Source organism: Artibeus jamaicensis, unplaced genomic scaffold (genome assembly GCF_021234435.1).
Source record: "Artibeus jamaicensis isolate MK-2021 breed Jamaican fruit bat unplaced genomic scaffold, CSHL_Jam_final contig_585, whole genome shotgun sequence".
In the NCBI taxonomy this organism is placed as follows: Eukaryota; Metazoa; Chordata; class Mammalia; order Chiroptera; family Phyllostomidae; genus Artibeus; species Artibeus jamaicensis.
In genome coordinates, this window is record NW_026521894.1 from 13,441,094 (window position 1) to 13,468,385 (window position 27,292).

General features: G+C 37.9%; 1 protein-coding gene across 5 annotated transcripts in view; it reads right to left on the reverse strand.

The window, feature by feature from the left end:
• MRE11 (MRE11 homolog, double strand break repair nuclease) overlaps positions 1–27,292 on the reverse strand; it is a 68,251-nt gene that overhangs the window by 33,440 nt on the left and 7,519 nt on the right. For all 5 annotated transcript variants that reach the window (XM_037140993.2, XM_037140995.2, XM_053670382.1 and 2 more), the window contains exons 6-13: positions 26,448–26,589; positions 22,832–22,946; positions 20,170–20,355; positions 19,110–19,281; positions 17,681–17,761; positions 14,684–14,810; positions 8,656–8,756; positions 7,319–7,492 (exon numbers count right to left, since the gene is read on the reverse strand). In XM_037140993.2, coding sequence (XP_036996888.2) covers positions 7,319–7,492; positions 8,656–8,756; positions 14,684–14,810; positions 17,681–17,761; positions 19,110–19,281; positions 20,170–20,355; positions 22,832–22,946; positions 26,448–26,589 — 1,098 coding nt within the window. The remainder of the gene's footprint in view (positions 1–7,318; positions 7,493–8,655; positions 8,757–14,683; positions 14,811–17,680; positions 17,762–19,109; positions 19,282–20,169; positions 20,356–22,831; positions 22,947–26,447; positions 26,590–27,292) is intronic.

Consider the following 27,292-nt stretch of genomic DNA (forward strand, 5'->3'; position numbering starts at 1 on the left):
TCAGCCTCCTGGTTGCCTTCAAAGGGCCGAATGTAACTTTAGGACTGTGTAAATGTGACTACTCTTTAACTAGGGGCAAGGAGCTCGGCGCTGCCAGCCGGATAAAACAAGGTGGAGGGACAGATTCAGCCCATGGGCCTTGTGCTTGCTACCTGTGTTCTATTATTAGCCCCATTTCATAGATAAGGAAACTGAGGCAGAGAGGTTAAATAATTCACTGGCTACACAGCTACTCGGGACTATGATTTTGGACACAGGTGGTCTGATCCAGAGTCCTCGCTCTTGGCCACCATGCTCTGCCATGCATGCGCGCGCGCGCACGCACACACACACACACACACACACACACACACACAGAGGCTCTTGGGCAGGGGTCATGATGTCAGTCCAGGGGCAGATGGTTATGTTTTGGGGCTTTCTTAAGTTGTTTTTTTTTTTAGAACAGCTCTGGTTTCACAGCAAAATTGAAACAAAGGTACAGAGGTTTCCCATATACTTCCTGCCCCACATAGTCATGGCCTCCCTACTGTCAACGTTCCCCACCAGCATTGGTACACTTGTTACAACTGAAGAACCTACATGACACATCATTATCATTCAAACTCCAGTTTGCCGTAGATTTACTCTTGGTGTTATACTGTACATTCTATGGGTTTGAACAAATGACATGTATACACCATTGTAATATACAGAGTGGTTTCATTGCCCTAAGAATCCTGTGCTCAACCTACTCATCCCTGCCATACTCTTCACAACCACTCTTTTGTCTCCACAGTTTTGCCTCGTCCAGAATGTTACAGTTGAAGTCATGTATTATGTTGCTTTTTCAGATTGGCTTTCACTTGGTAGTATGGATTTAATTAATAATTATATTTAATACTAATATACATTTAATTAGGTAATTAATATTCAGTAGTATATATTTTCATGGCTCAATGGATCACTTTTTAGTGCTGAATAATATTCTGCCATCTGGATGTTTCACAGTTTACATATTCATTCACCTATTATGGGACACTTATGGTTGCTTCTAAGTTTTGGCAATAAAGCTGCCATAAACATCATGTGCAGATTTTTGTTTAGACGTGTTTTGAACTCCTTTGGGCAGATACCAAAGAGCACGATTGTTGGATCATATGAGAAGAGTATGCTTACTTTTATAAGAAACTGTCAAACTGTCTCCTAGAGTGGCTGTACCAGTCTGTATTTCCACAGGCAATGAATGAGCACCCCTGTTGCTCCACATTACCACCAACACTTGGACTGTCAAGAGTTTTGGATTTGGGATCAGCAGATTCTGGCCAAGACAGAAGCATAGGTTGAAACCCTTCGTTTCCTCCCACAACCAAAAGGAGGATAACAACCTAAAAACAATAAACAACCAAAAGTACCAGAAAATCAAACTGCATGGAACTCTGACAACCAAGGGAAAAAAAATCAGTCAGAACAACCAGATCAGTAAGGTGGCAGACCACATGGGCCAACTCAGAAAAATGGCCTCGAGGCAGCAGACCTAGGGGCAGGCAGGGCTGGGTGCTGAGCTCAGTGGGCTGTGCAGAGGGGCTGACTTAAGGGGAAAACTGAGACTCAGAGCTGACTGTGGGCTACGCTACAACCGGGGTTGCCCAGGTGGGAGAAACTCCCAGTCCCACAGAAGAGTTTGTTGAAAAGTGCGCTAGAGATGAGCAGGCGAGCTGCACTGTTCCCTCTCTGGCCCCTCCCTCACAGGCAGCACTGCACTGCAGCGAGGAGGGTTGCCCTGCCCAGGTGAATACCTAAGACTCTACCCTTTACAACCAACCTATCAGCTACACCAAGAGAAAGAAATGGGGCCCAAATGAGAGAACAGAGCAAAGCCTCAGAAAGAGAACTAAGCGAGGAGGAGATCGTCAAACCATCTGATGGAGAATTTAAAGCCCCGGTAATTAAAATGCTCACAGATCTGATTGAGCTCGTTTGAAAAATAAAAAAGAAATGAAAGATACCCCAAATGAAATACAGCAAAATATTCAGGGAATGGGAAACCAGCACTCGAATCAAAGATTTGGAACAAAAGGAAAAAATAAACATCCAAATGGAACAAAATGAAGACACAAGAATTCAAAAAAAAAAAAAAAAAAAAAGGAAGAGAGGCTTAGGAACCTCTGGGACAACTTTAAACATTCCAATATCCAAATTATAAGGGTGCCAGATGGGGAAGAACTACGACAAGAAATTGAAAACTTATTTGAACAAATAATGAAGGAAAACTGACCCAAGCTGGCAAAGGAAATAGACTTCCAGGAAGTCCAGGAAGCCCAAAGAGTCCCAAAGAGCAATAAACCAAGGTACATCATCATTAAGTTACCAAATATTAAAGATAAAGAGAGAATCTTAAAAGCAGCAAGAGAAAGAGACAGTTACCTACAAAGGAGTTCCCATCAGACTATCAGCTGATTTCTCGAAAGAAACCTTACAGGCAAGAAGGGGCTGGAAAGAAATATTTGAAGTCATGAAAAGCAAGGACCTACATCCAAAATTACTCTGTCTAGCAAAGCTTTCATTTAAAATGGAAGGGCAGAGAAAGTGCTTCACAGATAAGGTCAAGTTAAAGGAGCTCATCATCACCAAGCAATTATTATATGAAACATTAAAGGAACTTATCTAAGAAAAAGATTAAAAATATGAACAGTAAAATGACAACAAACTCACAACTATCAACAAATGAACCTAAAAGAAAAGAAAAACAACAAAAACAAAAACTAAGCAAAAAACTAGAACAGGAACAGAATCAGAGAAATGAACATTGCACAGAGGGAGTTCAGTGGGGAGGGAGAATGGAGGAATAGGGGGAAAGGTTCAGGGAAGAAGAAGCATAATTGGCAGGCTTTAAATAGACAGGGAAAGATTAAAAATGGCATAGGAAACAGAGGACTCAAAGAACCTCTATGTACAACCCACGGACGTGAACTAAGTGGCGGGGGAATGCTGGAGGGTTGGGGAAGCAGGGTAGAGGGGGGATCGAGAGGGAAAAATTGGGAAAACTGTAACAGCATAATCAATAAAAAATACTTTGAAGAAAAGTTTTGGATTTTGACCATTCTAATGAATTATGTGGCGGTATATCTCACTGTTGTTTTAACTGCCATTTCCCTAATGACATGATGCAGAGCACCTTTTCATGTGCTTGTCACCTGTATGTTGTCTTTGGTGAGGTGTCTATTAAGGTATTTGTCCCATTTATTCAATCGGGTTGTTTGTTTTCTTGAAATTTTGAGTTCTTTGTATTTTAGATAATAGGCCTTTATCAGGTATATCTTTTGCAACTATTTTCTACTAATGCACGGCCTGTCTTTTCATTTTCTTGTTTTATTCAGAGCAGGTTTTTAAATTTAATGAAGTCCAACTTATCAACTGTTTCTTTCACAGATAGTACTTTAATGTATGTAAAAAGTCATCGACATACACAAGGTTCTCTAGGTTTTTTTTTCTCTTATGTTATCTCCTAGGAGCTTTAGAGTTTTGTATTTCACTTTTAGTAGGGACGGTCATCTTTTATTTCTTGTACTTAACTGAGAAATCCACTTATGAAGCCAACACAACTGGAATCACAGTGAGTAGAAAGTGATTACCTGTCCTAAGCAAGTACTTTTCATCGAATATTACTACTTGTTCCTTGACAGCATAGGCTTTAAGAGAATCATGTCAACTAAAAGCACTAAAATTTAAGTCAAAGAATCAAAAGGCAGATCCATTTTAATTTTCTGATATGTCTCCATACTGTTTTCTACAGTGGCTGAGCCAATCTGCATTCCCTTCAACAGTGCAAAAGGGTTCCTCTTTGTCCACATCCTCACCAGCACTTGCTGTTTGTTGATTTATTGATGATAGCCATTCTGACAGGTGTGAGATAGCATCTCATTGTGGTTTTAATTTGCATTTCTCTGATGATTAGTGAGATTGAGCATCTTTTCATATGTCTATTGGCCATCTGTATGTCCTCTTTGGAGATGTGTCTATTCAGGTCCTTAGCCCATTTTTTAGTTGTTTTTTTGTTGTTAAGTTTTATAAGTTCCTTGTAAATTTTGGATATTAACCCCTATCAGATGTATCAGTGAATATGTTCTCCCATTCTGTAGGCTGTCTTTTTGTTTTGTTGATACTTTCCTTTGCTCTGCAAAAACATTTTAGTTTGATGTAGTCCTATTTGTTTATTTTTCTTTTGTTTCACTTGCCTGGGGACATATAACTGATAAAATATTGCTACAAGCTATGTTCATGATTTTGCTGCCTGTTTTCTTCCACAATTTTTATTCAGTGGATGAGTGGATAAAACTATGGGACAGTTACACAATGAAATACTACTTGGTCATAAAAAGAAGAAAGTTTTGCCCTTTACAATAGTATGAATGGACCTGAAGAACATTATGCTAAGTGAAAAAGACAAATACCATGATTTCACTCGTATGTGCAATCTAATAAAGAAACTAAACTAACAAGCAAACCAGAGACAGACTCATAGAGAGCAGGATGACAGCAAAGGGAGGAGCAGGTAGAGGGTGGAAGGACCGAGCAAAAAGGAAAAAGGACTCATGGATATAGACAATAGTGTGGTAATTGTGGGAGGAGGGGAAGTTTAAGAGAACTAAATGGCAATGGAAAAAATACAATAAAAATCATTTAATAAAAAATAAAAGTCAAAGGAAATTAGTTTTTAAAATAATGTTTTGTTCTTCTGTTTAGAGAGAATTTGGAAAAAATGGAAAATGATCACCATAATTCCACTATCTGAACATAACCACTGATAATGTCTGGAATATTTTCTTCCATTTAAAAAAATATTTTTTAATTATTCAAATAAAGTTGTCTCCATTTTCCCACCACCACTCTTCCCCCATCCAGCCATGCCCACCTTCCACCCTCGATCCTACCCTCCTTCGGCTTTGTCCATGTGTCCTTTACACATGTTCCTTGACAACCCTTCTCCCTTTTCTCCCTATTATCCCTCTGGTTACTCTCAGTTTGTTCTTAATTTCAATGTCTCTGGTTATATTTTTCTTGCTTGTTGGTTTTGTTGATTAGGTTTCACTTATAGATGAGATCATATGGTACATATTTTACACAGCCTGGCTTATTTCACTTAGCATAATGCTCTCCAGTTCCACACATGCTATCACAAAGTGTGGGAGCTCCTATTTTCTTTCTGCTGCATAGTAGTCCATCCTGTAAATGGACTCGATGGGTAAAAACTAAAAGCTATCCCACTTAGATCAAGAACAAGACAAGGATGTATGCTTTCACTACTTCTATCCAACATAGTATTGGAAGTCCTAGCCATAGCAATCAGACAAGAAAAAGAAATAAAAGGCATCCAAATTGGAAAAGACAAAGCAAAACTGTCATTGTTTGAGGATGCCATAATAGTGTACATAGAAAATCCTATAGACTCCACCAAAAAAACCACTTGACCTCATAAATGAATTTGGCAAAACAGTGGGATACAAATATTCAGAAATCTTCTGGGTTTTTTTGCATACACACACACACACAATAAAAATAAGTGAGATAATGAGATCACATTGTGTATAGTGTCACATGTTTGAAATTCTTTTCTCATTAACACTGGAAATGTCTTCAAAAGTATAATTTTTAATGGCCGCATAGTATTCTACAGTGTATGTGTCAACATTTATTATTTTTTAATACTCATTCGAGCATATGATATGATTATTGATTTCAGAGAAAAAGGACATGAGAGAGAGAGAGAAACATATCAATCGGTTGCCTCCCAAATGCATCCGGACCAGAGACCGAACCTGCAGCCTAGGTCTGTGCCCTGACTGGGAATTGAACCCACAGCCTTTTGGTACATGGGATGATGCTCCAACCAACTGGCTACCTGGCCAGGGCTGTCAACATTTATTTTAATAAAACTTTTCGGATTTTTCCCTTCTGCAGATAATACTGAGTTTCTCCATATACAAATCTCTACCTCACTGTTATCTTTAAATATTCCCCAGAACTGAGTTAAAGGGTAAATCTTAACCATCTTGATATACACTGTCAAACTGCTTTTCAGTGCAGCTGTTCAAAACTTGCTACTTCCAGCAGTGGCATAGTAAATATTTTTCTCAAATTGTTGCCGTCTTAAACAATAAAACACATAGTCAACCCTTAAGACAATAAAGTTTGAACAGAGCAGGTCCATTTATATGTGATTTTTTCAATAAACAGTCAGCCTTCCATACCCCCAGGTTTCACATCTGTGAACTTAACAAGTATAGAGCTGACTATATTAAGATGTTTTACAGCATTTTAGATAAGAAATTTGACCATCCATGGATTTTGGTATTGCGGTTCAGGGTGGTGGTTTCTGGGACCAATCCTCTACAAATACTGAGAGACATCTGTAGTTAAGTTTCAGGGTCAAAAATTATATACAAAATTTTGACCGTGCAGGGATTAGCACTCATAACTCCCATGTTGTTCAAAAGTCAGAAGTATTTTTAATTTGAGCTTCTAAACTATCCTAGGCTAAACACCATTTTATTTTGTGAACCATCTATTGATGCCCTTTGTTCATTATTCTACTGAGATGTTTAAAATTTTTCTTAAGATTTATAAGAGCACTTTAATATCACGTAAGGATATTAACCCTTCTTCTGCCCGTATCCAAACATTTTCCCTATGTCAATACTTTCTACATATTTATTTATTTATTTAGATTTTATTTATTTATCTTTAAAAGGGAAGAGAAGAGAGAGAGAGAAACATCAATGTATGCTTGCCTCTCATGTGCCCCATACTGGGAACTGGCCTGCAACTCATGTGCCCTGACTGGGAATCAAACCACGACCCTTTGGTTCACAGGCCTGAGCTGAATCCACTGAGCTACACCAGCCAGGGCTTCAAGTTATTTTTTGACATTTGTCATACAACATTTAAAATTTTTATGTAGTCTAAAGTTTTTTCTGTGATTCTTCCACTGCTTTTATGCTCAGAAGAATGCATTTTCCAGATGAAATTCAAAATCTCAAACTACTAAAAAATTGAAATGAACAGAAATTTGTATCATACAAAGTTCAGTTTAAAGCATTTTTATGATCTTCCAGAGAAGATACCATCTATGGAGAACAAAACTAACATTTATTGGGTTATCGATCATATTTAAGACTGTTCTAGATATTTACTAAATATTTCCTAACTTAAATCTCATTTTTATCTCGATTTTATAGATGAGAAAATGAAACAAATCAGAGTAAGTAATTAGTGGTTTACCAGAATGAAACTCAGAGCTACTCTTAAGGAGGGACCATCTACCCCCAAATTAGTTACTCACCTCTTCATCAATTTTATCTTCTAGGGCATCAATATGACGTTCTTTAAGAAATCGTTGTGTTTTTTCCAACTGGTATTTCACTAATTCCTCTATGGCATCTTTCTCTTCCTTGTCCACAAACTCTTGTACTGCTTCACCCATTCCCCTTTCCGTCAGAAGTGAGAGCTGCACATTCTGTAAGAGAGATACAGATCACTGCATGCAGAAAATAGTATATATTCCTTACAAAATAATTCTGGATGGTCAGGGAAAATTACAGAATATTATTTCTAGGGAAAAAGACATATGTTATCTGGTTATGGAAGGGAAAACAAAACAATGGACCACAGTTAAGCCCAGTGATACATATTAAGAGCCAGAAAAAGCAAAATGAAAACAAGAAGCGGGAGTACAAGTGAAAATGTGAAGGCTTGAGGGGCTGGGATACAGAGACCAGTAGTGGCTGCTGCTGATTAAGAAAGATCAGGTTAACCAGTGTGGTAGGCAGGATAACAGCCCCCTAAAGATATCCACATCTTGATCCTTGGGCCCTTGAAAATGTCCCATAGCAAAATGGAACTAAGGTTACTAACCAGCTGGCTATAAAATCAGATTACCAGGGACTATCCAGGTAAGGCCAGTGTAATTATGAACATCCTCAAAAGTGGAAGAGGAAGGCTGAAGGAGGGAGTCAGAGAGAGATGTAGCAGAGAAAATGGCCAGAGAGATACAATGTTGCTGGCTCTGAAGATGGAAGAAGCCCATGAAGCCCAAAAGGTGGGCACCTCTAGAAGCTAGAAAAGATCAGGAACTGAGTCTACCCTGGAACCTCCAGAAAAGAACACAGCCCTGCTGACCCTCAATTTTAGTCCAGTGGGACTGGTGTCAGATTTCTGACCTACAACATTGTAAGATAATAAACCTGTACTGCTTTTAAACCACTAGGTTTGTGGAATTTGTTTCAGCAACAATAGGAAATCAGTACAACCAGAGGATCTTAGGGTGCCATACCCTCATGACAATAAGAGGAGCTTCACAATCCTGTGGCTATATTAATCATTAATTCTGAAATTACATCCAGATCCAAGAAACATAAATCCTGGATTCAGACTTATACCGTAGCAATAAAAAGAAAACAGGATAACAACATCAATAATAGTAGCCACAATAATACAAATAACATTAATATTGGTGTATAGTAGCTATAAATGAATGCAATTAATTGCCATTCTGACTACTTCTTGGAAACATTTTGAGGATCCCTTTTATCTAAACTACCAATTATACTTATTCCAAATTAAAATCTGTTATTATGAGATGGCCATCATTCACACTGTGAACTTTAATTAAGAAATTACCTTCTCTGCAGTTTGGAAATACTGTTTTACAAGGTCTTCCACCCTTAGAGTTGTTCCTTCTGAAGGTTTACTAATTAACTTCCCGAAGTTGATTTCTTCTCCTAGAAAAAAGAAGTCCATGAAAAAACAGCAGCTGCTACTATAATGTTAAGTTCCCAAACTCAGTGTAGACTGCTGTCAGCAGAGGAGGTACAGCCCAATTTTATCGACTGTCAGCTTGCTCAATGTGGTAAATTTTAAAGCAAAAACACAGGATCTTTGCAAACAGCCAGTCTTTTCACTAAAGTCTATTTGTTTTCCATATCTCCAAGTAGTATAGGGTTGGCCAAAAAGTCCATATGGTTTTTTCCATAAAATAAAAGACACATTTTCCAACTTCACCAATGATTTTATTGATTTGGATATTTTGAGTATGTTGGCTATTCCCCATGTGGTGTAACATTGACTGTTCTCAGTTAATGCCTTGATCTGATCGCTGTCAATTTCAACTTGGTCTACCCGACTGTGGAGCACTGTCCAGGAAGAAATTTCCAGCACAAAACTTTGCAAATCACTTTTGAGATGTTCGATCGGTCACAGTACCTTCTCTATAAGCTGTGCTTTTACCTTTCTTGAAATAATAAAGCATAATATGCCAAAAAGGTTGCACATTTTCTCCCATCTTCAGTATTAAAATGGCTACACAAAAATTCACCCATTTTGATAAGCTTTTTTAAAATGCATTCTGAGATGACAGCTGTCACAAAACCATCTAACAAAACTGTTTCAAATGAAGTTAAGCACTACTAGAGCCATCTTACAGAAAAAAACAAAGAAACTTTTTGGCCAAATCAATACATCTCTTGCAGCTATTCTTACACAGTGGTCCACAAATGTCTGAGGAACCTCAAGCCATTTCAGGGGGGGCTCACGGTGAAAACCACCTTAGTAATAACACCAAGATATTATTTAGTTTTTCACTATAATGACGTTTGCACTGATAATACAAAAGCCATTGTGGATAAAACTGCCAGTGCCTTGGAATGAGTCAGGGTAGTAGCCCAGAACACTACTGTCATCACTGCATACAGTTCAAAACAAAACAAAACAAATTTTCTCTTTAGAATGTCCTTGATGAAAAACTAAAGTTATTTAATATATTTTATTGATTATGCTACTGCAGCTGTCCCATTTCCCCCCCTTCATTCCGCTCCACCCTGCACACCCCCTCCCACCCACATTCCCACCCTTTAGTTCATGTCCATGTTCTCCCAACTTCTTTAGCTTCTACATTTCCCATACTATTCTCGCCCTCCCCCTGGTCTATTTTCTACCTACCAACTATGCTACTTATTCTCTGTACCTTTTCCCACTCTCCTCCACCCACCCCCCTGTTGCTAACCCTCCATGTGATCTCTATTTCTATGGTTCCGCTCCTGATCTAGCTGTTCTCTTAGTTTGCTTTTGTTTTAGGTATGGTTGTTAACGACTGTGAGTTTGCTGTCCTTTCACTGTTCATCTTTTTTATCTTCTTTTTCTTAGATAAGTCCCTTTAACATTTCATATAAGGGCTTGGTGATGATGAAGTCCTTGAACTTGACCTTATCTGAGAAGCACCTTAGCTGCCCTTCCATTCTAAATGAAAGCTTTGCTGGATAGAGCAATCTTGGATATAGGCCCTTGCCTTTCATGACTTGGAATAGTTCTTTCCAGCCCCTTCTTGCCTGTAAGGTCTCTTTTGAGAAATCCACTGACAGTCTGATGGGAACTCCTTTGTAGGCAACTATCTCCTTATCTCTTGCTGCTTGTAGGATTCTCTCCTCCATTTTAATCTTGGCTAATGTAATGATGATGTGCCTCGGTGTGTTCCTTCTTGGGTCCAACTTCTTTGGGACTCACTGAGCTTCCTGGACTTCCTGGAAGTTTATTTTCCTTGCCAGATTGGGGAAGTTCTCCTTTATTATTTGTTCAAATAACTTTTCCACTTGTTGCTCTTCCTCTTCCTATAATTCGAATATTGGGACATTTAAAGATATCCTGGAGGTTCCTAAGCCTCTTCTCATTTTTCTGAATTCTTGTTTCTTAATCCTTCTGGTCCACTCCATTTATTTGAGTCCCACTTTTCTTTCCATCGCTATTGGTTCCCTGTGCATTTTCCTTCATTTCACTTAGCCCAGCCTTCGTTTTTTCATCTAATTTGCGACCAAAATCAGCCAGTTCTGTGAGCATCCTGATCACCAGTTCTTTGAACTGTGCATCTGGTAGGTTGGCTATCTCTTTGTTGCTTTGCTGTATTTGTCCTGGGGCTTTGATCTGTTCTTTCATTTGGGCCATTTTTTTTGTCTTGATGCACCTGTTATGTAATGAGGGGCGGAGCCTCAGAGATTCACCAGGGCGGGGCAACCCACATTGCTGTATTCTGACGCTGTTTGTGAGGGAGGGGTCCGAGAGGGAACAATGGCCCCTGCTCCACTCTCTGCCCAATTTCAGTCCCTTCTGCTGCTTCTCCCAAGCAAACTGGGCCCTTCTGGTGCTGATTCCCATGTGGGTGGGCTTATGTATGTTCTAGGACCCTGTGGGTCTCTCCTACAAACTCTCCTATGAGACTGGGTGCACCTTAACCCCCATAGGTGTTTTCGACTGGTGTTTTGAGGCTTTGTTTCCCCACAGTGGACACCTGGGTTGCACAGTCTGTCTCGCTCCCCAGTTTCACCTGGTTTATCTGCACGCAAGTGTGGAACCACCCTGTCTGCCAGCCACCTTGCATGCCGTGCCTCTCCACAATCCGCCACCTTGCCGGGTCTGTCCACTGCCAAGCTGTGCCTGGGATCTGCCAGCTGCCGCTTTTTTTGCTGCAACCCCTCTCCGCCCGGCAGCCTGACTCCGCCCCTGGATGAATGTGTCTACTTTAACTCCTTGGTCATCGGACTTCCATAGAGTTCGATTTTCTGTCAGTACTGTTTGTTTTTTTGTTTTTAAATTGTCGTTGTTCTTATTTTGGTTGTGCAAGGAGGCACAGTGTGTCTACCTACGCTTGCACCTTGGCCAGAAGTCTATCTAAAATTATTAATTTAATTAAATTTCAGCTCTGAAGTACATACCATTTTAATATTCTGTGAGATAAATAAGATGTACACTTAAAGCACTTTAGTTACATTCCTAAGCAGGATGGTTGTCTCAAAAAACAGCAGGTGAAAAATAAAAAGAGTACTGGGTAGGAAGTCAGGAAGCATAAGGTCCAGTATCTGCTCTGCTGATAATCTTTGTCAGGGAAACAAATGATTAACTACATAGCCAGTGTTGGACCTGGTGTTGAAAACACAGTGATAAAAAGATAGGATCCCCTGCCCATAAAAACCAATGATTTCAATACAAGGTGATGAGTGCTACAGAGAGGTAAGAACAGAGAACATGACAAATGGAGAAGAAACAAACTAATTCTTCTTAAAGAAGGCTGAGAATAATGTGCAGTTATCCCATGGAGCTATCGTTTGAATCAAGCCTTGCAGAAGAAGAAAATCTATTTCAGGTGGAGGAGAAAGTACATGCAACAGCCTAGAGGATGAAGAGGCACAATGTTCAGTGTGCCTCTTGCAAAGTGGTGAAGACAAATAAACAAAAATCTTTTTTGAATTCCGAGAGAGTAGAATTCATATAACTTCATAAATATGATTACTACATTTTATAATACCAGACGCTATGTTAAGATCATTTACACACAGTGTAACAACAATCCTATGAGGCAGGCAGTTAATATCCTGATTTTATAGAAATCAGGTAAAGTAATTTACAAAATGTACCACCTGTATTAAAGTAGCAGAGCTGGTCAAAACAACATAAAATGCTTTCAGTAAAACATTCAAAGGGATCATTGTTTCAATTAAGCAATTAATGTTTAAACAAAAAAGGAATCATTAGAACAAAACTGACTATAAATAACACTCAAGTAACATACTGTGCTAGTTCTATATTCTATTATAAATGGGACACTCATAAAATTTCAAGGAGTTGATAAGGATGGACAATTAAAGTAAGGCAGCATTAATAACTAATTAAAACTCAAAGCATGAAAATACAATTCTCTGATACAGATGTTTCCCCCTAAAACAGTATTTTGTGAGCTCCATTTAAATCTCTAAATGACTATTTCAGGTTGAATTAACAGCATACACAATTTTAATAACAATTTGATACTAAAAATAGAAGCCCCCTAAATCCAAGTTTTTAAGAACCTAGGTAGCTTACTTGTAAGCAAGGGTCATATTTTCTATGAAAATTCTGACTCAATAGCTCTAAGGAAAGCAGCCTCTGTATTTAACGCATTTATTATGAAGAAACACTACAACTGACCCTGGACAACAGGAGGGTTAGGGGTGCCAACCCAATGCACAGTTGAAAATCTGTGCATAACTTTTAACTCCCCCCAAACTTAACTACTAACAACCTACTGTAGACTGGAAATCTTACAGATAACATAAATAGTTACTTAATACATATTTTGTATGTTGTATGCATTGTACTATATTCTTACAATAAAGCAAACTAGAAGAAATATAATGTAATTAAGAAAATCATATGGAATATACAGTATTGTACATATTTACTGAGAAAAATCCATGTATGAGTGAACCTGTGCAGTTTAAACCCATGCTGCTCAAGGGTCAACTGTTTCCATCAGATCACCTGTTTTATAAATGCTAAAATAAGGACAATGAATTTTTAGGAAGTTGTTAATTGGAAACTAATGATCTGATTATCAGAAATATCAAACTATGGGATACCTCCTATTTCAAAAGACTGGAATTTTGGGGGCGACTTCTTCATGGGTCCATCCCCCACCCCACCCCACCCCCGGTGCCATGGACACGCATGAATGAATAAGTATGTGGCCGAGACATGCTGAGATCTGTTTAGGGAGGAAGGAGTGGGATGTGGCCAGTTTCTCAGGGGAGACAAAGGCCAGCAGCGGCCAGTTTCTCCGAGGAGAAAAAGGCCCCAAGTGCCCTCTTCCATAGCCTTTTATTGTGTTGTAATACACAGGAATACAGGGGCAGCAAGGATCAAACAGTAGATAACATTTCAAAGAAATCTGAGGACTTCAGAGTCTGAGTCAGTGTCTGTCAGGAAGAGAGTTGTAGAAACTTTGGGAGACACACTCATTTCCTCTTGGACCCTTATCATATGAATGAAAGCACTCTTAGCAGAGCAGATTTCACAGGTTTATCAGGAAGTCTTTGTGATGCCAGATTTTTCCCAGGACATGATCTAGCAAGGCAAGGAGCTACACCTCTTCCCAACAGGTATTCAGGCTTAAGGGGATTAGAGCCAGGAAGCACTTCTCCCAGAGAACATGGGGATTAGGCTATGTCAAAGCCGAGATGGGGGGCAGAGTCCATTGCTCTCTGTTGCAGCCCCCCGCCCCCAAGTCCTTCCATGAAGGCCTCCCAGGTGATCAAGTCTGGCTTAGGTTGCCCCCTGCTGTGAGGGGTCTTACCCGTCATTGACTTCCGACCAAGCTCTGGGAGCAGGGAGAGGAACTGAGGCAGCGTTTGCTACCAGAGACAGGCTCTGTCTCCTGTGGCTGGCATTCCAGAGGTGGTCTCTCGCCCTTAGCCACAAGGGGTAGAGATACAATTCCTAAAACTAGGTAGAGCGGTCTACAACATGGAATCTTCCTAAATCACTCTACACTTTAAAGCTCAAATACGTTACTTAATAATGCAAAATTTGAGAATGCATTCTCTGAACATGAATAATGCATAATAAATAAGAGATATTTATTTTGAGCAATTAATCTGTAAAGTCTGTGTGTGTTGGTACTCAGCAGCACTATTTTAAAAAAGTACATATGCACAGAAAGCCTCCATTTCTTTTTGATATCCACACAAGTATTAAAAATGATTGCTATCTAAATCTTAGAAATTTAATTATTCTATCAGTTTGACTAAGATACTACAATCATACAATAACATTTTCATTATTGTACACTTTTATTAAAGTCATAACCCCTGTAAGAGCATTTTTTTATTTGTAAAAATAACTAGCTTACCCATGTTTTCCTTTTGTTCTCTGCGCCTGAAAAAATGGATAACGTCTTTCGGATTAGCTATTCGATCCACAAACTTCTGGCTAAAGCGAAGAACACTGAAAGGTTCGAAACCTCCACTGTAGTCCACCTGGAAACGCAGAATAAGCTATGAAGGCTAAGGCAACGACAGTTTGCCATTTCAGTATTTAGGTTATGCTCAATACTTTTTTTAAGTTAATAAGTTAATGTTCTACCATTCATTTTACAGGTACTGATGGTATTATACCATTTATACAACTGAAAAAATAAAGCTTCAAAGATTTATAAGCTTACTCAAAACACTTTGATGGAATCAAGATATAGCAAGTGGTAGAATTTTTAAACAAATTTTTAAACTTCTAAAACAGAAACAAAATTCCCCACCAAAATAAAATGCTGGCCCTAGATGCATCAGTTAACAGGTGTACCCTCTCACCTGTATCCTCTCACTCTAAACAAGAATAAAGGCTGGGAAAATCCATGTAAAAAAGAATCAATCTGTGAGCTTTGAGAAATATATACCCTTCAAAATATAGAATCTACTCAGAACTAACAATCACTCTTAAGGCAATTTCTTTTTAAAGAAGTTTAGCCCTGGCTGGTGTAGCTCAGCGGATTGAGCGTGGGCCTGTAAACTAAAGGACTGAGGTTCAATTCCCAGTCAGGGCAACATGCCTGGGTTGCAGGCCAGTTCCCAGCAGGGATGCATGAGAGGCAACCATACATTGATATTTCTCTTCCTCTCTCCTTCCCTTCCCTTCTAAAGATAAATAAATAAAATGTTTTAAAAAAAAAGAGAGAAGTCTATAGTGGGACAGGGACCTTTAAAAAGAATACTACTACACTTCTTCTAACAGATAACTCTTAATGCCCTCAAAAATTATAGCCGCCTGCCAGGACTGGTGTGGCTCAGTGGGTTGGGCATCATCCCACACACTGAAAGGTCGCCAGTTTGATTCTGGTCGGGGTGTAAGCCGGGGTTCTGGGCCAGGTCCCCAGTTGGGGATGTGCGAGAGGCAACTAACTGATCAATGTTTCTCTTACACATTGATGTTTCTCTCCCTCTCTAAAAAGAAATAAAATCTTTAAAAAAATTATAGCCTACTGTTGACCAGAAGCCTTACCAATAACATAAACAGCTGATCAACACATATTTTGTACATTACATGTATAATATATGGTATTCTTACAATAAAATAAGCTAGAAAAAAGAAAATCACAAGGAAAATACACGTACCGTATTTAATGAAAAACCCACATATAAGTGGACCTGTCCTGTTCATATCCGTGTTGTCAAGAGTCAACTACAATCACGTTCCTGAACTAGTTCTTGCTTCAGCATCATGCTCCGGGAACCCACATTACACGGCATCACAAGCCTGTCCAGACTCCTTCCTAACCTCCGCCCTCTTCCACGATTCATCACACCTAGCATGAGCTGACTTTCGTTCATTTACTCGCTGTTTACTATGCCTCACATCTCCACCTCCCGTAAGCTCCACAAGTTCAACACCTCGTCCCTGTTATCACTGCTGTGTCCTCCAGCATGTGGGACAGAAGGTATTCAGTAAATATTGGTTCACTGAACTAACAAATTAATAAGAGGCCCCTAATTGATACAATGTCCCTTTGAATATTACTTACATGGAAAAATCTGTTCATTTGTTTCATGAATGATTAATTATTTATTGAGTTTAGGAAAAGGAATGCCAATTTTCTATTTGAGCCTGGTTGGTCCTAATGGTATCAGGAAGACAGATGAGAAACGTGGAACCCTCTGCCCTGAAAGAGAACTATGTGGTTCTCCCAAAGCAACTATGTTTGTATTACCCAGACCAACTCCACAGCTGCCAGGATATAAACAGAAAATATGAAATGTTCAAGCTACTGGATCTCCCCAAATGCTTCAGACATTTTAACAATTGTACTCCAGCCCCGCTTTATATGTAATTTTCTGCTCCTAAGACTCACAATGCTTGTTCACTAAGCAAACTTTATTTAGTGTTCACAATGTGCTAGGCACTCTGCTAAGAGCCAGGAATACATGAATAAAACACAGTCTTGGTTGTCAAGAAATTCACAAGCTGACTGAGAAGACAAGCATGTACATACTAACTGCAAGCAGAAGGAAAGGGTGCTGTACGAAGGATGCACAAGCAAACCGAGGACACAAAGCATCGACTCTAAAGGCAGGTCAAGAAAGGCTTCTTCGAAGAGGGGAAGCTTTAAGTGGCGGTTGAAGGAGAAATTACAGAAGAAAAGCACATTCCACGCAGCAGAATCACATAGGCAAAGATGAGAAAGAGTGAAATAAACCTCACAAAAAAAGAACCCTACAATGTTTATAAAAATTTGTGTATTCTTACGTATAAACTTCAGTCATCTTCAAAGTACTATTTGATGCAATAAACCTATCAAGACATTTTTTCCACTGCTCAAAACAGTTTTTAAATTCATCAATTTTGATGTCTTTGAGTGCTTCTGCCATTCTTTGTTTCACCTCTTCCACATCAGCAAAATGTTTCCCTTTGAGGACTTTTTTCATTGGGGTGGGAGGGTGGAAAGAAGGCACTTGGGGCAGTATCAGCTGAATAGGACAGGTGGGGCATGGGGATCATGGTGTTTTTGGTCAAAAACACCTCAGCAAGGTGCAGGTAGGTGCACTTGTAATTCACCCATCATGAAATGGGCAAATGCGTTCTGTCTTCAAAACAACTCACTGAAGCTGAACGCAGCCTCTCACAACAATGCCAGCTGGTACACCGATACAGATGGGTTCCTAGAGCATTAACCTAGTAGTACAGGAAGCCTGTACTACTATGGCCTCACCTTCCAGAAGATAATTCTGTTTATTTGGAGGGTCCCCCCTTACACTATCCTCTGAAAATCAACAAAATTCAATTTATTTAAAATAGTAGTTACTATAAAACAAAACAAAGTAAAATAGAATAAAATAAAATAAAACAAAACAGAACTTACTCGCAGTCGTATAAGAGGCTTATCTGGCTGTTGAGAATTTCCCAGACGTTCCCGTTCAGCATTTTCAAGCATTTCTTCAATCTCAAAATAAAGACATTGTCATGACTGGGGGGAGGGACACTACTGGCATCCAGTGGGGTAGAGGTCACAGAGGATACTGTTAAAATCCTACAATGCACAGAACAACTTCCTGCAACAAAGAATTACCCAGTCCAACATGTCAATTGTGCCAAGGCTGAGAGCGACTACTGGTTCCCTGGCCAACGCCTGACCAATGAATTCGTTTTCCATCTTCCTGGTTTCAGAGACTGGGTTCAGGGACAAGTACATGGCTTCAGTCCAATGGAAACTCAATGCTAGGGTTTTACTAGAGCTACTGGGAAAAAAATGATTCTTTTAGCCAAAAGGATAATGGAAGTCTGTGAGCCGGCATGTGAAAATGCCTTCCTTAAAGTAAAGTTTAAGACAGAAACCATCAGAATGGGTGGCACGGAGCTAGACAGAAACAGAGTTGGAGAAAGACAATCTTAATTTGAGCTTCTGGATCAAATCACCTTGAAATCCAGCATCCCCTTAAACTTCTCAGTTTGTGTGAGTTACATGTTGCTGCTAAAGCTGTTACAGTGGGCAAGTCACTTTATCGAAGGTTCAGTTCCTCCTTCTATAAAATGTGGACGGTTGAATCTCCCTATGCACAGCATCGTTGAGTGGATTAAATGCAAAATGTTCTGCATGGTACCCATAATATATAAGTAAGCAATCAATATCAGTGATAATTATTATTACCATTCTTATTACCCTCATATGAGTTCTTATGAGAGTAAAATACAAACCTGAAGACTTAGCACAGAGTAAGAACCGAGTGTGAGCAATTAATGCTATGAAGCTTGTCGACTTACATACTCTTAAATGGATTCCCCCAACTTCTGTAGTGGCTCTAGAATTTCTGTAGAGGTTTAGGGCTGGCAGTCTGCACGGAAGGGGAGGTATGGGACTACGCTGAAGCTACGGGGTATATAGCAAACACGTTTTAAGACTTTAATTGGGGCAGCTTTGAGGGTGAAAGGGATGCCCACGGAGATGCTGGAGAGGTTAAGGCTCTCTTCATCTGTCAAAATACCCCATCAAAGCCACTGCTGGCTTTCATGAATAAAATCAGGATAAAAAGAGAGAAAAGATTACGCATGTTTCTGAGAAGAGGGAAAGGCACTGGGAGAGGGGCTTAACTAAAACTTCTTCTATAATTAACAATCTTCCATTTGGAAGACTTAAAGGATTTTTGATACACTCATTTATTGAACAACAGAGGTTCCTCACAGGCTCCATGACACTGCAACAAATACAGTGACTTCCCTCTGCAGTATTTAATTCAATTTAAATGATCTCTCAACTAAAGTAGATCTCATCGACCTTTATCTAGAAGAATTACCTTTTCCAAACAGAAGCTCTGTATGGCCTGGGTTACTTTAGGATTATCTGGGTTAAAAATGTCTGGATGATCAGCCAGTATTACATCCTCCATAAAAAACTGCCGCACTGTGTGAAGAGCAATTTTCTGCATATTCATCTTCCTTCCTTTAATACGTAGCAAACCAACATGTCTGAAATGAGGAGGGAAATGAAAGCCTGGTTACACTGTAGATTTCCTCAGGAAACTGTGCACAGAAAAACTATCACATTTCTAAGTTTCTACAAAAAAATTCTTTATAAACTCATACCCTTAAAAATATTTTTAGCAATTTAATGTTATGTCATGGGAGACTATGTTAAATATTCTTCTTCCTCAGAATAAAATCAATCATCATCATTTTTCTTGGCTGAACAAATATACAGTTTAGTAGAAGACAAACGTAACAGTTATATATAGTACAATGTTATTAACACCATGAGAAGCATATATGATGTATAGTTCTACACATATATGTATTATGTGTGTATATGTGCAGATGCATACATAAATTAGACGAAAACTATGAAGAAAAAAAAGAGCAAACTTATATCCTACTACCATATTCTTTAAATCTATTATTACCATCTTAATAATCAGGACTTGAGTGGACTAAAGGGTAAAACCACTGATTAGTCACCATTAACTACATTATTACATAAATCCTCCCCAAAAGAAATGAGATACGCTATAATACTGCATTTATTACCAGAAAAACCTCATAAACAGTTTTAGGTAAATCTGTTCATTATTGGACATTGTAAAATTAGTAATCATCTGTAGCACTCTAACTCAAAATTTAATAAAAATTTTAGTTTTGAATTTGCCTCATAAGCAGCAAAATTATTAACACCATCGGGATGATGCTGTGTTGAAAATGGCTTCAAATCTAGGGAAACAGCAAGACTACATCAAATGATCAATCCTCATAAATAAATAAATCTATCACATAAATAACACCACCAGTAGTTTGAAACTATGAGGTGATTACAATAATATAGGTGCTTTTGTAATTGATTTTAAAAATCTAACAGTTACTCACTTCTTTACAGCTTCTCCGGGGGAAAGTGAAGTAACCACTGAACTTCCGGGCTGTGACACGTAAAACAGTTGCTGCTCATTTTTGGTTGGAGCTATTTTACACTCGTGTTCATGGCCCCAGATTACGAGATCAATAAAGTCATCCAAAAATTGTTCTGGAATGAAGTTAGTATTCCCGTGTTTACTCCTATACCAAGATATTAAAAAATTAAATAACATAAATGTTTAGAAACATAGAAAAAATATCATATTAAGTACTCTATACACATCTTTTTTTCTCCTTCCATTAAAGATTTATTATATCCTTCTATTAAAGATTTACTACATTCTTCTGTGTGCCAAACTGGGCAAAAGATTCAGAATACAAAGATATTACCTAATTCTCCAAGGGGCTTAAAAATATGCAGGACAGGCAAGTAGGAGACCCAAAAGAGGAAGCAGTCAATCCTACATTTAGATGCAGATCACAAAAGGCTTTTCAGAGGAATAGTCTGCTTTGGGCAAGTCAGAAAAGCATGAACTCTATTAATAGCAAAACCTATAAACAGGTCTAGTCATACAGGAAAAACAAGAAAGACTACAGAAAACAGAAGAGAGCTAATCCTAAACACTGCAGAATAAAAACAAACCTCTAAATATGCCTAGTCATTTTTTAACATCACCTGTTTTATTACTGTGTACAAAAATGAAAATAAGAACGTTAATCTTATATAAGAAATGAGTTTTCCATATTAAATATCATGTAAGTGATTTACAAACTCTGGTTTTATACCTAAATTAGTTATTATTAAAAGATAGGTGAAAACCCAAGGTGAGTAAGGACAATGAAAGGTTTTTCTTTACACCAACTTACATACTGAGAATTTAAGTATAAGTGTTCAAATACTTTGACCTAGTATTCATTTAATGCAAACCGATACTCATTCGACAAATATTTAGACACTTAGGACACAGCAGTCAACAAAGTCTTTGTTCCAGTGGGGAAAACAAGAAATAATACAAGATGTATATGTATGTACATATGCATATGGTAGATATATATATATATATATATATGTGCCAGATATTGATAGATACTATAAAGAAAAATGACATGGAAGGAAGATGTCACTATACATAGTGTGGTCAGGAAAGGCATCTGTGACAGGTGACAAATGAGCACAGAAGTGAGGTGAGGGACTAGCATGCAAGGGAAGAAAGACCTAGGCAGAGGGATAAGCAGATGGCAAAGACACAGAGGTGGGAATGTGTTCAGTGACTTCAAGAATAGCAAGATCAGTGTAGCTGTGCAGAATGAATGCAGCAAAGAGGAGGAAGTGAAGTCAGAGGAGAATCATGTACCTAGGAATATTTTTATATAAAAAATATACATCGCCCTGGCTGGTGTAGTTCAGTGAATTGAGCACGGGCCTGTGAATCAAGTAGTCACTGGTTCGATTCCTAGTCAGGGCACATGCCTGCACTGCAGGCCAGGTCCCTAGTAGGGGGCATGCAAGAGGCAACCACACATTGATGTTTCTCTCCCTCTGTCTCTTTTCCTTCCCTTCTCTCTAAAAATAAATAAATAAAAATATTTTTAAAAAGAAACCACATTTAAAAAAATACACACACATACACACACACACACACACACACACACACACCCCTAGGGTCTAAAAATCAAACCCAAATCACTTTGGATTTTTCCTTAATAACTTCTCAGCTTTGTCCCTTACATTTCATTCTCACTGACATCTTAAAAAACATCTTTTTAAAAAGATTCTATTTATTCCTTTTTAGAGAGAGAAGGGAAAGTGGGAGAGAAATAGTGACACGAGAAAGATACATAGATTGGTTGGTTGCCTCTCCTAAGTGCCCCAAGTGGGGACCAAATCCAGTATCAAGCAGGCCACCTTTGGCCTTGTGGGACGACACTCAACCAACTGAGCCACACAGGTCGGGGCTTACAATTTTATTATAATGATCACGTAATAAATCTTGCTTATTCAAGTCTCTATTCCCTTCAATCAATCCTGTACCCTATCAATAAAATTAAACTTCTTAAAACTAACAAAAAAAGCTGATCTAGCTATATGTAATATTCTGGAAAAGTACCTGCGCATATGTACCAGATGTATATAAGAATGTTCATAACAAAATGGTTTTAAAAACAGGAGGAAAGTAAACTGTATACATCAGTAAAAATTAATTACACTTAATTTTAAGCATCAAATGGATATACTTTGTAATGTTGAAAACAGTAAGCTAGCTGCAAAATTTACAGCATGGTTCCAGTTATACCAAAACTAAATTTACTCATTATGGATATATAGGTGATTAAACAATAATGAAAACCAATGGGCTTAGTAAATAAAATTGGAGACTGTGCTTCTCTGGGGTACACAGAAGGAAATGGGGCCAGGGAAGGGCACTGGATAATGTACTGGTAGCACTCTGCTTTGCTGGATTTATGCATATTCATCTTATGGTCATTCTTATACCTTATGAATATATGTTGAAAACTTTTGAAACACAGTCACGCAAAGCATGTCTAAGTTTTGCCTGACCCTGCACTGACAACTTTCAAAGAATGAGGACCATTTGACTGAAATAGGTAAGCCTAGGAAACAGATATTTGGGGAACCTCAATACTTGACACAACAATTTCCAGAGAAAACTTTTACCTGTTCTGATGAATCACAAATAAATTAAACCAAGCATTCTCATCTTCTTTTGGTCTCAACATTGTTACTTTTTTATTGAGGAACATTCGATACAGCCTTTCATCTGGAATGGATCCTGAAATGGACATTACATACTTTAAAACCGGTTTCTTACTTGGTTTTAAAAAATGAGTATGTTTTACATCTAAATTATGTGCTTCTCATCTCAAAGTATTTCACTTTCCTATTAGAAATATATTTGAAATCTTGACTCATTATCTGCAAATGAGTATGTTCCAGGTTCTTGTATGACAAGTACTGAGCAGTTAAATGCATTCAAAGAATGCTTTCCTGTCAAGTATAAGTACCTTCAAAATCTAAAAATGTGGAATAAAAATTTGAGTTTTCTATACTTAAATTGCTATTAAAATTTCTATTAAAATACTGTTTTTCACTATTCCTTTATTATAAGTACATGGTACTTTTGATTTAACATACATTATAAAATACACAGGAAGACATTAAAAGGGATGAGATAAAAAAATAAATGCATTTACACATAATAGCCATATATACTGCATTTTTTAACAAAAATATTGCGCTTCTTAATAATTTAATAAATTTTAAACAATTCTTCCTCTAACCAAAAGGGTATGCTTAGTCTAGCCAAGGAAGCCAACAAAAACAAGTAAACAAACATACAAATTACAATTTTAAGTTTTACAAAAGGAGAAAAAGGATGCCAAGATGGGGAATGTCAGTGAAGGGACAAGGTTGCTACTTTATGTAGAGATCAGGGAAGGCCTTCAAGAAAAGCCAACAATGCAGAAGTGTAAGAACTAGAAGAGGCCTAGCTTCTAAAAAGAATTCCTAGTGTGTCACCAATGGAATAGACAGCGGACTGCACAACATAACTAGGCAGGGAAAGTTGAGTTGAGGGCATTTGAAGGTTGATCTTGAAGCACAGAGAACAATGACATTTGTAGGCTGGGAAAAAATTTGAGGGAAGGGAGAAGGCAGGTGAGCCAGTTGGCAATTAGCTCTGAGAGCAGCAGTTTGCGGGAAGGAAAGGAAGGCAGCAGGGAACAAGGAGAACAGAGATTATCCTTGCCCACCCCCTTGCCCTGAGGCCCAGAAAAGGCTGTGAGAGAACTGAGTGGGACATACAGTGAGTGACCTCAGGTCTAGTCAGGGAGTAGAGGCAACATTCAGAGAACAGGCTGATGAGAGGAAGGAATCTGCTAATTATAAATACAGTTCTCGAGTGTACAGAGAACAGCTGGGGTGAGAGTAGCAGGTGGAGGGTGGACAGTATCCACTTACGAAAAACAGAATAGGATAAGAGTTTGAGAGCCAAGTGGATGACTGAAGCACAATGGGATGTCTCTAGTCTGAAAGCAACAGGATCAACCATTCTCTGCAGTTAGTAACTCTAATGCTGCAGTGGTTAAAATACCAGTTGGTAGGGTTTGTTAAAACGTATTTCACTTTCTGCTCTATCACTTGTAAAATCAGACATATACCTCAACCTCATTTTCCGTATCTCTAAAATATACATAATCATGACGCATTTCTACTCGTCAGAGAAATAATGAAGTAAACAAAGACTATAAGCTCCCTAGAAAAAGTATTTAAATGAACCATCATAATTTATTACTTTAAAAATATATTAAAAAACAAGGGAAGTAAGTAAGATCTTCTATGACTTTTGTTACACCAAAATCACTCAAAAAATAATGAAACCTATTTTGAGGCTAGAATGTAAAGTTTTTCCCCAATTTTTCCCAGGGTACTTCAAGGTTGATTTAATATGGAATATAATTTTTATAATACTCCATACACAATAAATACAATAAAGCTACTGCACCCATAAAACAAATAAAATATCAAGCTGAACTTAATTCAAGAAAGATAAAAAGACAGACTTTTTAAAGAAAAACAGACATTTTTCTAAAAACGTCTTTGATCTGCCTTGGCTGGTATGGCTCAGTGGATTGAGTACCAGCCTGCAAACTGAAAGGTCGCTGATTCGCTGATTGTGTTCCCAGTCAGGGCACATGCCTGGGTTGCAGGCCAGGTCCCCAATAGGGGGTATGTGAGAGGCAACCAATGGATATTTCTTTCCCTTTCTTTTTCCCTCCCTTCTCCTCTCTCTAAACATAAATAAGTAAAATATTTTTAAATTACTAGAAAATATCTTTGATCTTTCACTCACATGGAATAAAACCTAGCAAATAGACTTTTTTACCTACTGGACACTAAATAAACTGAAGATAGTGAAGTTGATAAGGCAAATTTATCAACAGCTCTAGACTAGCACTGTCTAATAAAAATTGTAGCATGAGTCACTAACATAGGCCAAATATATCATTTAAAATTTTCTACTGGCCACATTAAATAAAACAAGTAAAAAAACAGGTAAGATTAATTTTAACATTTCATTCAACCTAGTCTATTAATGAGGTATTTTACATTTTTCCTAAATCTTGGAAATCCGACGTGTATTTTTACACTTCTAGCATATCTCAATACAGATGAGGCACATTTCAAGTATTCAGCATTGACATAAAGCTGATTGTTACAGTGGACAGAGAAGTTTTAGACCTTTCAAAATTTTCTAAGATATCAAAATGCAGTTTTTTTAATTGCTTCCTAATTGTAATATTCAGGATTATCTAAGTCTAAAAAAAGAAAAAAATTACATTAGCCAAGATTAAAATGAAGGAGAGAATCCTACAAGCAGCAAGAGATAAGGAGACAGTCACCTACAAAGGAGTTCCCATCAAACTGTCAGCAGATTTCTCAAAAGAGATCTTACAGGCAAGAAGGGGCTGGAAAGAAGTATTCCAAGTCATGAAATCCAAAGACCTACAACCAAGATTGCTCTATCCAGCAAAGCTTTCATTTAGAATGGAAGGACAGATAAAGTGCTTCTCAGATAAGATCAAGTTCAAGGAGTTCATCATCACCAAGCCATTATTATATGAAATGTTAAAGGGACTTATCTAAGAAAACAAAGATTAAAAATATGAACAGTGAAAGGACAGCAAACTCACAGTTATTAAGAACCACACCTAAAACAAAAGCAAACTAAGAGGACAACTAGATCAGGAGCAGAACCATAGAAATGAAGATTACATGGAGGGTTAGCAACAGGGGAGTGGGTGGAGGAGAAGGGGGGAGAAGGTACAGAAATTAAGTAGCATAGACAGTAGGTAGAAAATAGATGGGGGGAGGGCAAGAATAGTATGGGAAATATAAAATCTAAAGAACTTGAGACACGTGGTCATAAACTAAAGGGGGGGAATGGTGGGGGAGGGGTGTACAGGGTGGAGGGGAATGAAGGGGGGAATAGAACAACTGTAATGGCATAATCAATAAAATATATTTTAAAAAATGAACAATAAATACTTAGCAAAATACTTTTTCACCAAAACTGCAATTAAAAACAAGTATTAGGTCTATTGGTTCTTATTAAATACTAAAAAATTTCTACCAAAACCTACCCTTTTTATAGTAACTCATAAAGAATACAGATTTGCCTCATGTTTTTCCAAACAGCAACTCCAGAACGTGATTACAAACAGTCACTTAAACAATTAAATATTTACTGACATAAATAATAAAACCATCTTACCTAAGCCATATAGAGCAATTTTTGTGCTTCCTTTTTGAAGCAAAACTGGACTAATGTCTATTTTCTCCACAGACATTGAACGCCCAAAGTGATTTACATATCCAGCACAACTTAAAATATCCAGGGCACAGAGTGTATCTGCCTGTGCAGAGTATTTTCAAAGAACATAAATGCATTTAGAGGGGGGGAGAGGTGGGGAGAAAATACAGACAACTGTAATTGAACAACAATAAAATAATTTAAATTAAAAAAATTAATAAAGAATATAAATGCACATTTAAAAATAAGTAATCTATACCATATTATTTCCTACTAAAGTATATTCTATACACTAGCCAGATTCTATATACTACTAACAAAAACAGATTAACATAGTGTCTTCTCAAAACAAAAATCACAATATTAAAAGTTTTTCTACATTTTTTCTATCAGAAATTACCTGCAATTGGAATCACATGCTAAATACAAAGTGAACATTTCATCAAAACTTATGATGTCTTAGCCACTGAAAATTAAGAACTAGCCATGAAATAAGTGCTTTGTAACACTGAGCAGGCCTCTTAAGATGTGGGGGGTGGGGTGGGATGGGAGGAACTAGATAACTAGTCATTTACAGTATTCATTACCAATAACATGAAAAGATATTTTCAGTTCAGGACCTCTATTATTGCCTCCTTATAAACAGATAATAAGGTGCCCTAATTTACATTTAAAACTGTTGATGAAATACTCATTTCAAACAAGTGAGATTCTATGAGATAATAGATACAAGAGCATTTGGTAAACTGTAAAGCATTATACAAAAGATAGGTGTTGGCTTCTTCCTACTCCTGGTTACTTACTGT